The sequence below is a fragment of the Pteropus vampyrus genome, unplaced genomic scaffold (assembly GCF_000151845.1).
Source record: "Pteropus vampyrus isolate Shadow unplaced genomic scaffold, Pvam_2.0 Scaffold11, whole genome shotgun sequence".
NCBI classification, from domain to species: domain Eukaryota; kingdom Metazoa; phylum Chordata; class Mammalia; order Chiroptera; family Pteropodidae; genus Pteropus; species Pteropus vampyrus.
The window spans coordinates 14,184,794-14,200,733 of NW_011888792.1; the positions used below are offsets into that span (position 1 = coordinate 14,184,794).

At 36.2% G+C, this 15,940-nt stretch overlaps 1 protein-coding gene across 1 annotated transcript in view; it reads left to right on the forward strand.

Moving 5' to 3' along the window:
* Positions 1-15,574, forward strand: part of LNPEP (leucyl and cystinyl aminopeptidase) — a 59,912-nt gene extending 44,338 nt beyond the window's left edge. Inside the window, exons 12-17 of the mRNA XM_011379078.2 lie at positions 2,070-2,254; positions 3,746-3,907; positions 5,686-5,826; positions 6,506-6,587; positions 7,221-7,431; positions 11,586-15,574. Of these exons, the coding sequence (XP_011377380.1) occupies positions 2,070-2,254; positions 3,746-3,907; positions 5,686-5,826; positions 6,506-6,587; positions 7,221-7,352 (702 nt within the window). The 3' untranslated portion in view covers positions 7,353-7,431; positions 11,586-15,574. The remainder of the gene's footprint in view (positions 1-2,069; positions 2,255-3,745; positions 3,908-5,685; positions 5,827-6,505; positions 6,588-7,220; positions 7,432-11,585) is intronic.
* The last annotated feature ends 366 nt before the right edge of the window (positions 15,575-15,940 follow it).

Below are 15,940 nucleotides of genomic sequence, written 5' to 3' on the forward strand. Positions count from 1 at the left end.
ACTATTTGGGGAATTCCTCTTGACTGTTTGGTATAGGGAATAACTAGTAAGATTGCACCTGTAATTCCAATGGGCTAACTGCTCAGGAATTAGCCTTAGCATTTTCATGTGTCAGGTTATCCTTGCTTCCGGTACTTTCAAGTGCCATTTTTTCATCCTGGCTTCTTTATGTTTCAGTAAACTGTCAAGGAGCATTGCCATTTTTCTCCACTGAGTTTTTTAAAATAATATTTTAAGCATGTAACTTTTTTCCTCATTCTTCTTTTGTTTCTATTTGACAGTTATAAGTAGCTTTTAAATTTCTTTTATTTTTCTCACATTTGGGATGGTTTGCGATTGTGATGCCATTGAGAAGGTCAGGCCAGTAGGAGACAGCATGTACCAGTGCAGTCATGTGTATCCAGTAGGATCTCCTGCATTGCTGTTATGTTGCTTGCATTACCAGCCAACATGGCAAGTGTTTTTCCACTTCATGTCCTCCATGTGACTCACACATTCCACAAGGTGTATGTTCTCTATTCCTTTTGAAGCAAACAAACAAAAGTGAGTTGACATGTCATCACAAACTTTGAGTCTTTCTCCTTGTACAGATTCTTTTTTCTCTCCTTGTCATCAGCTTCACGAGAGCTTTATTCAGAGAAGATCTTCTGAGAAAATGGCCTCAGCATTTTAAAACTCTCCAACTAGGAATCATTTTAGGTATTGACAGTGGTATTCTCGAAGAATATAAGAACTTGAGCTAATTTTCTGGGGTCGAGCGTTTTTGTATGTGGTCATCTATGGGACTTGACTACTTGAGATGAGACATGATAAGGGTGGTGGTGTTAAAGAAACAGTGGGAAGACATACCCTGTGCCGAGAACCCTGTGGGCGGGGTATGCCTGTAGATATTTTTCATTTTGCTTCACCTTATTTATAGCCATGAAGGTTTTCTAAAATATACATGTAAGCATTTTTATATTTGAATTTTTGTTCCTTTTAGTGGCATATTTTATGCGATAATTTTTTAAAATCCCACATGTTCTCACCCTTCCCTGTATACCATAGCTTGAAATATAGAAATACTTCCATTTTGCTATGAACAGCTTCTGCGCTTTTGTGTTGGGGAGATATGAAAAGGAAATGAGATTTGTTGATTTCTTAATACCATAAGTATACATTTAAGAATGACATCTTATTCAGAAGTGACTATAACAATGCACTGTATAGCATATGATTTTACTGAATAACTATTAATTTCCTTAAGTGTGATAAGGTATTGTGATTATATAGGAGAATGTCCTTATTTCTGGGAGTTGGATGCTAAAGTATACATAGATGAAATATCATGATATCTGTAACTTACTTTCATATGGTTCACTTAAAACCAGAGAAACAAATGTGTATGTATGCGTGTTATATATACATAGAAACAAAGCAGTTGAAAAAAAAAAACACAGTGATTCTAGCATATGCGTGTTCATTGGGCTACTCTTGTAGCTTTTCTGTAGGTTCAAAACATTTTTAAATAAAAAGTTGGGTTGGGGGATAAATATAAATAACTATGCTTTCCTGCAGTCCCCATTTTCTTGGTAATTTGATTACATTAATTTGTTGCAGCATCAAACTAGTTATTTAAAATATTTTTTTAAATATTGGATTCAGAAACATTTAAGCATCTTCCCATGAGTAAAGAAATATATTTTTTTCTCATTGCTTTATAGATTTATGGATTCTAAAGTCACGAGGTCAGAAAGTTCCAACCTACTTCTAGCAATGGTTTTAAGTGATACTTTTTGGCAGGAAAATAACTTCTAGCTGAGTACACACAGAAGAAAGGTTCCCTACTGCACAGAAGTCATTAATTCTTTCTGTAATATGTCATGTAAAGTCCCCTTTGGCTATAGCAGCCTTACATATAGCCTTTATTATTGAATGGTCTTATCTCAGCTGTATGTGGGCAGTTGATTTTAATGATGTCTACCCCTCCCCTTTTTTTTTTCTCTCTTCGGGTAAACATTGGGAAAAAGAGATCTACTTGTCTTTTTTCTGGTTGTCCTACTCCCTTGTAATCCATTTTGTCTCTCTAGGCCAGGATATTTAAATTGCTTCAAAGCCAAATTCAACAGCAAACTTGGACTGATGAGGGCACCCCATCTACTCGAGAGCTACGGTCAGTCCTGCTAGAATTTGCTTGCACCCACAGCCTAGATAACTGCAGCACTACTGCCATGAAGCTGTTTGATGATTGGGTGGCATCCAATGGAACTCTAAGGTGACGTGTGCTTCTACTCAAATGATCTCTCTCTTCTTTACCTCATATCGTATACTGAAACCAGGATCTTCTGATCTTGGGTCATAAATGTTATAAAACTAGGTGTTAATATAAGTGAACTCTATGAACTTGTCAAATAAAACTGTTTTTTTTTTTCAATTGTGGTAAAATACAGATAACATAAAATTTACTATCTTAACAATTTTTAAGTATACAGTTTAGTAGTGTCAGTATATTCACATTGTTGTGCAACAAATCTCCAGAACTTTTTTATCTTGCAAAACTGAATTTTTTACCCAAACAACTCCCCCCTAGCCCTGGTCTACTTTCTATTTTATGAGTTTTATTGCTCTAAAGACCTCATGTAAGTGAAGCCATACAGTATTTGTCTTTTCATAAGTGGCTTATTTCACTTAACATAATATGATTATGGTTGAAGTATATGATCAAGGTTCACCCATGTTGTAGCATGTGGCAGAATTTTCTTCCTTTTTAAGGCTGAATAATCCATTATACAAATGTATATACCACATTTCCTTATCTATTCATCCATTGATGGACATTTGGGTTGTTTCAACCTTTTAGTTCTTACAAATAATGCTACCATGAACATGGCTGTACAGATATCTCTTCAAAACCCTGATTTCAGTTCTTTCAGATATGTAACTGGAAGTGGAATTGCTAGATCACATGGTAGTTCTGTTTTTAATTTTTCAAAAAACCTCCATATTGTTTCCCATAGTGGTTCTACCATTTTATAGTCTCACCAATAGTGCACAAGGGTTCCAGTTTCTCTACATTCTCACCAATACTTGTTGTTTTCTGTTTTTTTTTTTTTAATAGCAGCCATCTTAATGAGTGTGAGGTGTCAAAAAAGTCTCTTTTAATTTATTTAGGAATAAAACATAACAGGTGGAGTTAGCAATTAGAAATTTTTGGTTCTCTTCAAGTTCCTCATTGGGCGTTGTGGAAAACAATTCAAGCATCAGATAAAGAGTTGGGATTTGGGGCAGGGGTTGGGATAATCTTATTGAGGTTCCTTTCAGCTTTGAGATCTTAATGAAGGCAGAAAACCATGCTTCTTCACCTCTTCTCATCCATCTCCTCATATTTCTACAATGGAACTCACCACACTGTGTTGTAATACACATATTTATTGTTCTGTACCGTGTCATAGCACGCATGTTCCTAAAGGGCAGAGACCATGTCTCACTCTCCCTCTCTGCAGCATCCAGCCAGTTGCCTGCCTGGTTCTTTATGGATGCTCAGCAAATAATTATTGTGTCAAATTGAATTTATATTCCTTATAGTCCCACCACGAGGAAAGTAGCAGCCACTAAATTAACCATTTTCTTAACTATTAGTTGTACAGTAAAGACTCTTCTAATTGCTACCTGCTCTGACCCCCAAAATACCGCCATTAGTCAACTTCTTGCCTATGTACTCAGGATTTTTTCTTGTTCTTCTCATATTTGACCGCCTCTCTTACAGCCTACCTACTGATATCATGACTACTGTGTTCAAAGTGGGAGCAAAAACTGAAAAAGGCTGGTCATTCCTCTTAAGCAAGTACATCTCGATAGGCTCTGAAGCAGAGAAGAATAAAATACTTGAAGCTCTTGCCAGCTCAGAGGATGTATGGAAACTTTACTGGTATGAAACCACCCAAGGAATATGATACATAGAAACCAAAAGCATAAAAGCATTGTGCTCTCTGGGATCTCCCTTTTCTTCTCTTTACTCACAGCCCAGACCTGACGGGGACAGTGTGGTGAGGAGCTCGTGTGTGCTGGGCTTCACACATGTGAAGACTGGACATATAGGCAGGAGATGCTTTGCCCAAAAGAGATTGGGAGACGCCAGGAATCACAGCCCCCTTCTAACTTTCTTCTTAAACACTTCTTTATCGCCTTAGCATGCTGTCTTTAATTCCATAGTTAGTCCTTCTTTCTTTTTAATCAAGGCGTTATTCTCTCCAAGCTGTCATTTTGAAAATGCAAACACTTCAGATAAAGGTAGCATGTAAAAGCTTATAGGCTCACCTTCATGTGAATCCGTCAGCCCTTTTTTAATATTCAGCTGATGAAGACCTGGAAATGAGAGTTACACATGGGGAAAGAAGGGCAGTCAATGAGCAGGGCCTCCTGACAGGAAGAACAGTCAGTGGCAAGGTAGAGGAGCTCTGAGGAGCCAAGGGAAATATATAGGTATCTTAAAAGTCAACACCAGGAAGGACTTAGGTCTCATTGCTTCTCTTGGATAATTTTGCTCAGATAAAGTTTAATAGTGTCCCGGACATGACCTCAGCACCTGCCCAGACCCACTTTCCAAAGGATATACTGTAAATAATCATGTTCTCTAAAGTAGTAGCCTGCCTCTGACCCAAGCAAATAAAGCTTTTGTTTTTAAACTAGTAATGATTTTGTTTTAAACTAGCAATACACTACAAATTCCCATTAGAAAGTATTTAAACAAAACTTAAGGAAATGGAATATTGTGAAAGTATCTCTCATATGCTTCTTTACTCCCATTCTTACTCCCTCTGTTAACACCGTCAGTCCTGGATGGTGTATTTATATACATCGACATAAGTTTATACTATATCCAGTGTTTTGTGAAGGTCCTTTTGGTGAATGATCAGTCTCAGATTTGCCATATCAGTTCATAAGGCCTACTTCATTGGTTTTTCAGACTGCCTAGTATTCCATAGTACGGCTTTAACCTGTCATTTATTCAATCCATCACATTTGATGGACGCTTGGGTTTTTCTTCCTATTAAAAATACTGCTGCATTCGTTTGGGGGTATGTGTTTTCTCACTATACATAAATTTTATAACATAGTAAGTGAGAGCTGCTTATGTTCAAATGCTAGGCTTTAGTATTTACTAGCTGTGTAACTGGGACAATTACGTAATCTCAATTAACCTATGAAATGGGGACGGGTAATAGTTATCTATTTTAAGCTTTGTTGTATCTAGGATTTAGAACATTATTATGTATGAAGTATCAATAAATATTAAGTATTAATATCAAGTATAATCTGAAATGTATCTTCATTTTCACATTCAAACAGCCCGTTTTTTAAGAGTAATAATATACCTGCCTACTCAAATCAAGTACAGTTTTTAACTGAAAAAATACTTCTTCAGAATTATAATAAATTCTACCAGAATTTATTTCTCAAATGCCCTTACTACCTCAAGAACTATTTATTATTATGTGACAGTATATTTAAGTGCTTATCTCATTGGTGAGTTATTTCTTCATTTTAAAAAATGACAAGCTTTCAATCAATTGATCAATCTTAGAGTAACCCGAACCTTATACCCCTTGACTTGCTACAGAGCTAGGAGACCAGTGCTAATTTAAGTTTAGTCATCACTTCATCATGAACAATTATTTCGGAAGCTAAATCTGCTTTGCTCTTCAGGTTAATGAAAACTAGCCTCAACGGAGACATCATCCGGACACAAAAGCTGTCGTTTATCATTAGGACAGTGGGCCGACGTTTTCCTGGACACTTATTGGCGTGGGATTTTGTCAAAGAGAACTGGAATAAGCTTGTACAGAAGTAAGTTTCTCCGAGATTTTCTGGCTTTTAGTGTTTTCAGGCTCTGCATTTGAAAAATGTTCCCAGCGTTGTCATGGTTTATGGGAGTTATGATTTGCTATGAGAGGAAAAATGCTTCAGTGACAGTTTAACTGAAACACCCAGAAATTTTCACATTTGTAAACACAGTTCTATAATGCGAGTCAAGTAACAGTGGCGTTCCACGTGAATATTAATCAAGCCCAACCATGTTGACACCAGGTCGCTTAGCTGAGCATGGCCACAGACCGTTTCAGAATAGCTGTCTAGTATGTGTTTTGAAAAATGCCTCTTCATTGCCAAGGGATCAGTGAAAGGATTCATACCCAGCTAGATAGCACATGTAGGTTTTTTTCTTTTAAAGTAATACTGACATTTCTGGATGTTTGATATGATTTTTGAATAGATCAAATGGATTAACAGTTTCTCTGGTTATCCCTAACTCCTGCCTTTTCCTGCCCACCTTTCGTTCCCACTGGCGGTAAATGTGTCTAGGACGACTCCCAACGTACCGAGCTGTGGTTCCCAGCAGCAGGGCTCTACTCTGCCTTTGGCATGTGTAGCTTATAGTAAAGCATTGCCTTTGCACTCAGAAACGTGGCTTACCAACAGCTGCCTCATTTTTTTTGCTCTTTATGCCCTTCTGTTTGTCTTTCTTCAGGTTCCATCTGGGGTCCTATACCATACAAAGTATTGTTGCGGGATCAACTCACCTGTTTTCAACGAAGGCTCATTTGTCTGAGGTTGGTATAAAATGCTAGTAGGGAGACTAAGTAACCCTCTCCCCTTAGGCTGCTCAGTTAGTCACATGGTGGCTTCTCATGCCAATTCCTGTCCTCCCTCTCCGTCTGCCTTCAAGAATGCTAAAGATTCTGCATTGGGATTACTTCTAAAGGGTAGATATACAGCAATGAGAAAAAAATCTGATGAAAAATTCTGATTCTATTCTCAGTAATATTCCCTTGTCTCCCTGATATAAATAATTTTTTAATTAAGACCAATATATGCCAAGTTTCCTTTTAAGTGGTAATAAAATCGTTTTGAAGAATTGCCCAAAGGTGAAATTGGGCACCAAGCCTAACTTTAGACTGTACCTCGTTTGCTGTTACGTGGCCATTTTATCTTTCTATTTTAAATTTGAAAAAGTCATCATTGTAGGAGTGAGGAGAATTAATTTTTAAAATCACTTCATATTTCACTGTACTTGATCAGTAACTTGATGTAAATACCTCGAATATTAAAGTACTTCTTGTCGCTGCTGCTTTTGGACATCATCGTAGCTGTCTCTAAGTGAAAGCTTATTTAGAAAGGATAGTCAGAGTTACCTGAGATTTGCTGTTCTGTTCTTTTGAAATACTTCTTTGTGCAACTTACAGGTCCAGGCATTCTTTGAAAATCAGTCAGAGGCAACGTTTCAGCTTCGTTGTGTCCGGGAGGCTTTGGAAGTCATTCAGTTGAATATCCAGTGGATGGAGAAGAACCTTAAAACTCTGACATGGTGGTTGTAGCATGCACAACTGCACCTCATTTTGTTGCCCACTCAGAGAGCTTGTTAATTTGGGCTCTGCTGCTTTTGCAAAAGCCAAGGTGAAGCCAAGGATCGCTGCCGAGTTGTTTGCACTCTTAGGAGTTCTAGTTAGCTCAGGGCCTGTCTGTATTTTTCATCTGTCTTTTCTGAAATGTCTTTGGGCGGTGTGTAATTATTTATTACAAAATGATAATCACTTAAATGCCAACCATCTACAAAAACAATGAGTACTTTTTCTACTTTGAAGATACACAAATGGGGAAAAAAATCCGTTTTGGAATTCTCTTCTACTTCTCAATATCTGGAAAGTACTGACGCAGTGAAACAAGGAAAGATCTACCACAGGAGCCTTTGCAGGCTGCTGGTTTGTCAGCTCTTTGTTGCTTCTTGTTGATAGATGTTATTTGAATGTGGTACAAAGTTAGCTTCAAAAAGTATGGCAGTGAAGTTGATGAGGCATGTGACTGTGGAGAACTGATCTCAGGTGTGCAGATCTACTTTGATTTGGGCTTGGATTAATCCTTTATTTCCTGCAAAAGGTTGAAATAAGATCTATAACTATTGTATTTTTTTCTGCAGAATAGCCAGGTGCTACAGAATTTTTTAATTTTTGTTATATTGAAAAGCTAAATAATAAGGCCAAAAGATTAACTTTTCCAAATATTTAACACTACTTTTTTCATCTTTTAGGAAAATGTTTCAAACCAAGTTAGCTCTAATTATACTTATTTTATTCATAAATTTCAGTATTCTCCAAATCTGTACACCTTTATCACTCCCTGCCATAGATATATCTTATGTTATAAATAAGTATTTCTACATTTATGGCAAGCATTTTGTTAATATTGATGTCTTTTATCATGACTTTATCACTGTTACTAAGATGCCTTTTGGCACGATAGATTATAGATACTCTCTGACTCATACCCATGGGTAGATTTTCATTTTATATGATAGAGTAGCACATTAGAAACATATTTTAAAATAAGGCCTTTGAGAAATTGAACATTTTTATTTGAAGTTCACCATAGTACCTTAAAGGGATAAAGAGAATGTGGGACAGGAGTACCTTGATTCAGGTTTAATATGGTGGGCTTTGAATTTTTTCTATTATCAAAAACAGTACTTTTCTTTAGTTGATAAATTGTAGTTTTCTTTTGTCATGGCCAAACTAACAGATTGAAAGGAGTGGCCAAGGAATGAGAGAAAGAAAGAAAAATGAGGAGGATATCCAAAATTATATGGCATTTTTACTCCTTCTAAAGGAGAAATATTGTACTTGAATTTTTGAGCTATGCAGACTTATATCTAGATTGTTGTGTTTTTTGATTCTTCGGAGAAAAGCTTTCTTCCTAATAATTCTTCAATACTTCATATTTTGTTTGAAAACATCATCTATGTACATAAAAAGGGTAGTTTACCCATTTACAAGCACTTAAAAAGACTCCACAGAATCAGACAATGGGAAAGCTCACCTTTTTTTATTCAGCAGGTGTAAAGTGAAAATATGTGGGATTGTGTATAAAATTATATTTTATTTTATGAAAATATTTTTATATAACAAAATTTAAAAGGCTGGCAAGCTAAAAGATAGCTTTCTTTAATCCTAGTGTGTTTTTTGCCCAATTTAGTCTTTTCTAAACATTTATCTCTCTGTTTTAGAGTAGAAAATATTATATCCTGAGAATCACAGAATTATCTAAAGATGTCTTATTGAAACTGAGGTAATCGTAGGTCTTTTTTCCTCCTGTGCTTTAGTAAATGAATGATAATTTAGTTGATACTGAAAGTTAGTGTGTTTTTATATTTCTAGAGTGGGGAAAAATACTAAACTTTTGAGGGGTTTTTTTCGTTGCTGTTTTTTTTACCATATTACTAAATTCCACTTTGATACAGAGTTTAAATTTTGCTACTTCTCGAAATCAGTTAATATTCTTCAGTTATCCCTGCCCATCTTTACATTGCTCCTGTAACATATGTTAACTCTGCATATGGCAAATCTTGTCTTGAATTACAGCATTTTTTCCTGTTGAGTGAGTATATGTGGTGTGGGGGGTATTATTATAGGTAAAACCTTATCAAAACATTGGCTCAAAAAGATCACTCATAATCCATTGCTCTCTTTGTTCTCAAATGCCGTTCATTCCCATGAGACCAGATCTATACTATTTGTAGTTTTATTTGTGGGCCTCACCTCAATTGTTTGTAGTTTTAGTAGGCCTCACTGATCTTCCCACAGAATTTCATACTTTTTAATGTTATGCTAACCCATATATATGGGACTTCTAAATACTAACTCTAAGTCGGGAATATAGGGTTAAGTAATAGGTAGAACATGTAGTATAATAATTGTACCTTTTAAAATTTTTTCCCCAAAACTTTATCTTAGCCTCTGTATTTCTAAGAACTCAAATAGATTGAAGCACAGCAGTCACGGTATGCTTTTTTCATATAAGCACATAGATCCATGATACAATTGAGTACTTGTTTGACAAGTATTATATTCATTGTAGAGAGACAGTCTACTCAAATGTAATAATAAAAGACATTACACTTGGTTATTAGAAAAGTTAAAACTGGAAATCTGGAATTGTAGAAGAAGAACATATGCTTTGGAGACCTGAAAGGCTATGGAAATAGAAATCTAAAGAGTCCAGTTTGTTTTGTTAATATCAAGTGATTGGATATATTAAACTACAAGTAGTGTCAGCTTCCACCATAGACTTGTGCCTTCCTCCATCTCACTGTTTTATATAACTCTCTTTAAGTGAAATTGTGTTGCTTGCCATTGTTTCAGTGTTCATGAACTTTCTTACTATCACAGGTTCTACTTAACTCTAATGTCCTTTGCCATTCTTGTTTTAATTTTGTTGTACTTTAGCCACTGTGGGGAAAAGAGAGCTGGCGGAAGAGCTCTGGGTATGTACATCAGTCTTACTGGGTACAGAACAGAATTCTTTCTGAATATTGGAAAATAAGAAATGAAACTTAAATGCTGAGTTTGCTGGATTACTGATAGCCTGTTACTGAGTTTGATTTTAAATGAGTCTACTCAGACTAAAGCACCTGGAACCATAATCTACAGTCAGATGGCTGAACATTCACATAATCCCTGTGCATTTCATGAGGCTGCAGGGAAGGTGCGTGCATCTCAGGAGATGTATCATCACCAAGGACAGCAGTTCCTGGCCTGAGTTTGCAAAACAAGCCTCCCCTTTACCTTTGTTATCTGTTTTTATTGGAATTAACTCTCTTTTTAAAGAGCTCCCTCTACGCCCATTTGTACTTTAAAAAAATGATGTATATATTTTTGATGGATTTTTTTTTTGCAATCCTTTAATTTGGTCCTCAATCCCCAAAATGGCAAAGAAAGAACAAAAGAAAAAGAAAAGGCCCAAAAGAAGAAAAAACCCCCCAGCCCCCCTTCCCCTCCCGCAAACAAGGGGAAAAACCAAAAAAAAAAGTGGGTGAATTCCTTGAAGGGGTTTTGGGGGGGGTGTATACTTAATAAAAATACATAAGTATTTATGTATTTTTGATGTGTTTTTATATTCTTTCATTTTATGTATTTTGTCCTGATGAAAAGTGAAACATTGTCCTGTGAAAAATCTCTTTTGCCTCCCCGTATTGCCTGTGTGGGCAACAGCTATAGAGCAGTTATCTGTGATTGCCTTTTTTAGAAGGAGATGGTGATATTAGGAGGAGACCAGAGTATCTTCTTTTAAAAATGTGTACAAATGTTTTTGCTGCTATTTTGTGGGTGTCGTTTCATTTTATATCTTATTCATCCTTCTCATAGATATGTAGATATCTAATAAACCGCGAGGTCCAAAAGTATAACAAATGTCCCATTTACCCCTCTCCTTGTTGCTTGCATAAACAAGAACCTAGTTGTTGTAGTTGCTGTTGTTTAGATCTGGCCTTAGGGGCATGGGGGGAGGGGTTATATATCATCCTTTCAAGTGTAAATACATATTCTGCTACTTATTTATATTTCATTTTATATGTTTTCTTCTGCATGGATGCATATGTACTTAATGAAACGAGGTTCAGTGTGAACAAATTCCCTTTTCTTTATTGCCTCTTTGGACAGTAGCTAATAGAGTAATTTGTTTGATGGTGTGGGGGAGAATGGGATATGTATTTAATGTATATAAATACATTCGCTCCTACTTTGTATTACTAATTCATTTGTACTCTGTCCTTCTCATAGGACATGAAAGTACCTGATGAGACGTGGAAGTCCGGATGTATGACAATCTCCTCTGGTCCCCTTCTTTTTTTGCCTGCATGGGCAATGGCTAGTAGAGTAGTTGATCATTTTCAGGAGTTCTTTTGTGGGTATTGGGAAAAATGCTTTTTTAAATATATGTAGATGTTTTTACTTTCACACTATAGTATTTTATTGAGTACCCAGTCCTTCCCTTGGATATGTAGGTTCCTATTGAACCATGGAGTTCTGATTGTATAACAATCTCCTCTTTTCTCTTTCCCTTTTTATCTCTGTAGGCAATAATTTTAAAGTAGTTTGAGTTTTTTGAAGTTTTGGGGGGTGGGAAGGGACTAAGGGTAGGACTTATACTTTTGAAAACTGTATATACAGTGTTTATTACTATGTCGTATTATTCCATTTTGTACCCCGTCCCTTGCTTGGACATGTAGGTACCTAATGAAATGTGGAGGTCCGGATGTATGAAAATCTCCTCTTTTCCCCTTTCCTTATTGCCTCTGGAGGCAATAGTCTTAGAGTAGTCTAGATTTTTTTTTTCTTTTTACTCTACCACTCCTTCTCCTAGGAGGGTGGGGATGTGTACTTTTTAAAATGTATATAAACGTTTTTGTTTCTTTTATCTGTTACTTCATTTTGTACCTAGACCTTTCCATGGATACTTAGGTAACATGATGAAAATTAAGGTTCATTCTATGAAAAAAATCTCCCCTTTTCCCCTTCCCTTGTGGCCTGTCTGGGCAATGACTAGTGGCATAGTTGTTTAGAGGGATTTTGTTTTTGTTTTTGTTTTTCAGCAGGGTGGTAGAGGATTTCTGGGTTTGCATTTTTAAAATTGTATATAAGTGTTTGCTACTTTTTTTGTTCTTTTACTCCAAACCCAGTTTTCAGTTTGGACTTGTAGATATCAAATGTAATGCAGAGGCCTAGATACAGAGGTGTGGTAAATCTTTTCTCCCCGCCACCTATAACCAGTGTTCAAAGGCAATAGTACTTTAGGGCTTGGTTTTTGTTTTAGTTTGTTTGTTTTTGAGGTTTTTAATGGGGAATGGGCTTGTTAAGCAAGATATGTAATTTTTTAATTGTATATAAATGTTTTTACCTCATTTTGTTGTTCACTTCGTTTTAACTCTAGTCTTTGCATGACTATTTAGGTACTTAATGAAAGTTGAGATTGATTCTATGAAATATCTCCCATATTCCCTTTCCCTCATTGCCTGGTGGGCAATCGTAGAGTAGATGTTTGGTTGCTGTGTTTGGAAGAGTGGGGGTGGGTGGGGGAGGTCTGTGTGTGTGTGTGTGTGTGTGTGTGTGTGTGTGTATGTGTATATATTTCTAATGTATATAAATGTTTGCTACATTTGTGTATTATTTCATTTAGTACCCAGTACTTCGCTGGGACTTATAGGTACATAGTAAAACATGGAGGTCCAGATGTATGATAAATCTCCTCTGTTCCCCTTCCCTCTCTGCCTGCATGGGCAATAGTTTTATAATTTGGGTTTCTTTTTCTGGGGGGCCGGATTATTTGGGTGAGTAGTAGTTAAGGGAAAAGCACAGGATATGAACTTTTAAAATATATGTATATAAATGTTTTCTTGTTACTGATTTTGTACCTAGTTCTTTGCATGGGTGTATATGTACCTAATGAAAATCGAGGATCAGTGTATGACAGATCTCCTCTCCACCCTTCCCCTTATTGCCTGTGTAGGCAACAGTGAGTAGAATAGTTGTGTGTTGTTCACTGAGTTTGTTTGGGAGGGATTTATATTTTTGGTAAGGGAATATTTTTAATACATATAAATACGTTTTTATTTCTTTGTTATTTCATTTGTATTAGTCTTTTGCATGACTATGTAGGGACCTAATGAAAATTGAGTTTCATAAATTGAAAGATCATTTCTTCCTTTCCCACATATTTCCTCATTTAGCAGTAGCTAGCATAGTTGTTGTTTTGTAGTCATTTTGTTTTATTCTCTAGGATATAGGCCTTTAAAGATGTAAATATATATGCACATACATAATTTGCTTTTTTCCCATTACTTTTCTTTAATACTAGTCCCTTGCAGGGCTCTTAATATAGCTAACAAATAAAGTCTCACCAAATCCCTGCCATCTGACTTGAAAGTATAGCATTGTGATGGTGTCACTAATGGCAGTGGGCATGTAGCCAGTAAGATGAGAGAAGACACTTGGATATGATTGAGTTGTGAAAGCTAATCAGATCCAGCATTTCCTGTGTCCATTCAAACTGAATGAAATGACGAAAAGGGACCTATGCTTTGGAAGCTCCAGAAAGGCAAGAGGACAGTACTAAGTAAAACAGTGTTTGAAGTTTATTGCTAACTAATCTTTTAGTGACTGGTAAGCCAGTGAAAGACCCTTACGTGTAGCTTCTGTTGAGTCTTGGAATTCCAATTCATCTATAGAAGTCTGTTGCAGTTCCATCAATAGCATGTTCTTGTGTACTTGGTAGAAATTATTTTGCCATTTGTAATGAATCTTTTGAGTTATTGCTGTGGTTCCAGTGAATCATAATATCGGCCCATAAACTAATCCCAAAAGAATTTGGGGACAAGACCTTTCTATCTTATGGTATGGACAAGTGGGTCCTTTCCTACCCAGAGCTCTTCTATGTGGCTGCATCTCTCTCCTCAGTTCTCCATTAGCTGGACCATTTTTGTTTTGTTTTCTTTTCTTTTCTTTTCTTTTCTTTTTTTCTTCAGTGCCTGCACTGCTAGATGTTATTTTCAAGTGCACTCAAAAATGTAAGCCATTGTTACCTCATTAGTTGTATGTTTTTGCATTCATTTCATACATCCAGACCTGTATGTTTGCTTTCGGCATTCTCAAATGTCGTATTGACTCTTCATCCACCACATGGCAAATAATATGACTCCACATGTGTCCGTATCAAAGAATGCATGTGTAAAATCCATCCCTCTGTTCTTCTCTTCCTCCCTCCCTTCCTTCCTTCCTTCCTTCCTTCCTTGCTTCCTTTCTTTGAGCTTCTGAACATTATTGGTTTGTTCTGCAATTTATAATGAATATAATGCTGAAGATTTGCCATATTCTTATTTTTTTTGGAAACATTGATAAGACTCTAAAAAATTTGCAGAGATGTTATTTACCATATCAAATTCTCAGGTTCTAGTGTTGAAAAGTTAGCCTATACATTGCTGTTACTTATACTTGCTGCTGTACAAAAAAATAAAAGTTGTATTCATGACACATCTAACTTTGATCATAAATAAAAGAGAAGGGGGCACCTTTTTGGAGTTAGTCACGGTAGTCAGTGATATTTCTGAACAGTTCTTAATTTGAAATACTTCAAAAGAAGTAAAGGTCATGGTTTAGTTGAATGAAATGCTCCAGAAGTTGAACTGTATAAGCCATCAGTACAATAATACACTCGTGTGTATATCTTGAAAGATCATTTCTTCCTTTGTGTGTGTGTGTGTGCGCAGGCACGTGCACTCACATTTATAAAATGAGAACTACATCATAATTGGAGCTTTTGCATTAATCAGCAAACTCACATTGAGACAAAACTTAATTTTACAGCTATTTCATTTCAAGCCAAGTGTTCCATGTTGCTGTGAAGAATAGTCTCTTTCAAACACTTTGAAAAGTAATTACTTGGAAGCTTGTAATGGTCTTACATTTTTGCATTTAAACACCTATAGAGATCTCCAATTCTTTGAATCTGAGCTCGAGGGTGGAATTCTAAATTTGTATCATAATCTGTCTCTTGTGGAAGACTTTGGAAATAGTATGTATATATATAATACTATGTATGCAAATTTTGTGTTGTGTCACTCGTAAAGGGAAAAGTCTTATTTTTCTTTATAACTTGTTTCTTGATAACTTGTTTTGCATATGACCAGCACTGACTGAAAGGCATGTGTAATTGCAAACACTGTTGCTTTTGTGTGTGTGTGTGTGAAATGAAAATAAAAGTATTTAAATATAAATACTGTGTGAACTATTTGGATGGAAAAAATTACATATGTAAAGTGGTGTATCTTCTCAGATTACAAATAACCATATTTCACTGTTTTTCATAACTTATTTACTACCTCACCAGTACCCCAGTATCCTTACTGCCGATTAACTCAGGGTTTCTCAAACTCACACTATTGCCATTTCGGCTGTCCTGATCATTGTATAATAATTACCATACCTGGCCTCTAATGCATATAACAACTGGATGCCAGTAGAAACTCCCCCACCTCCAGTGTGACAACCAAAAATGTCTCCGGACATTGCCAAATGTCCTCTGGGGCAGAGGGCGGAGGGTGGCAGGAGTGATTAAAACTTTCAGTGGGTGCATGGTTGCA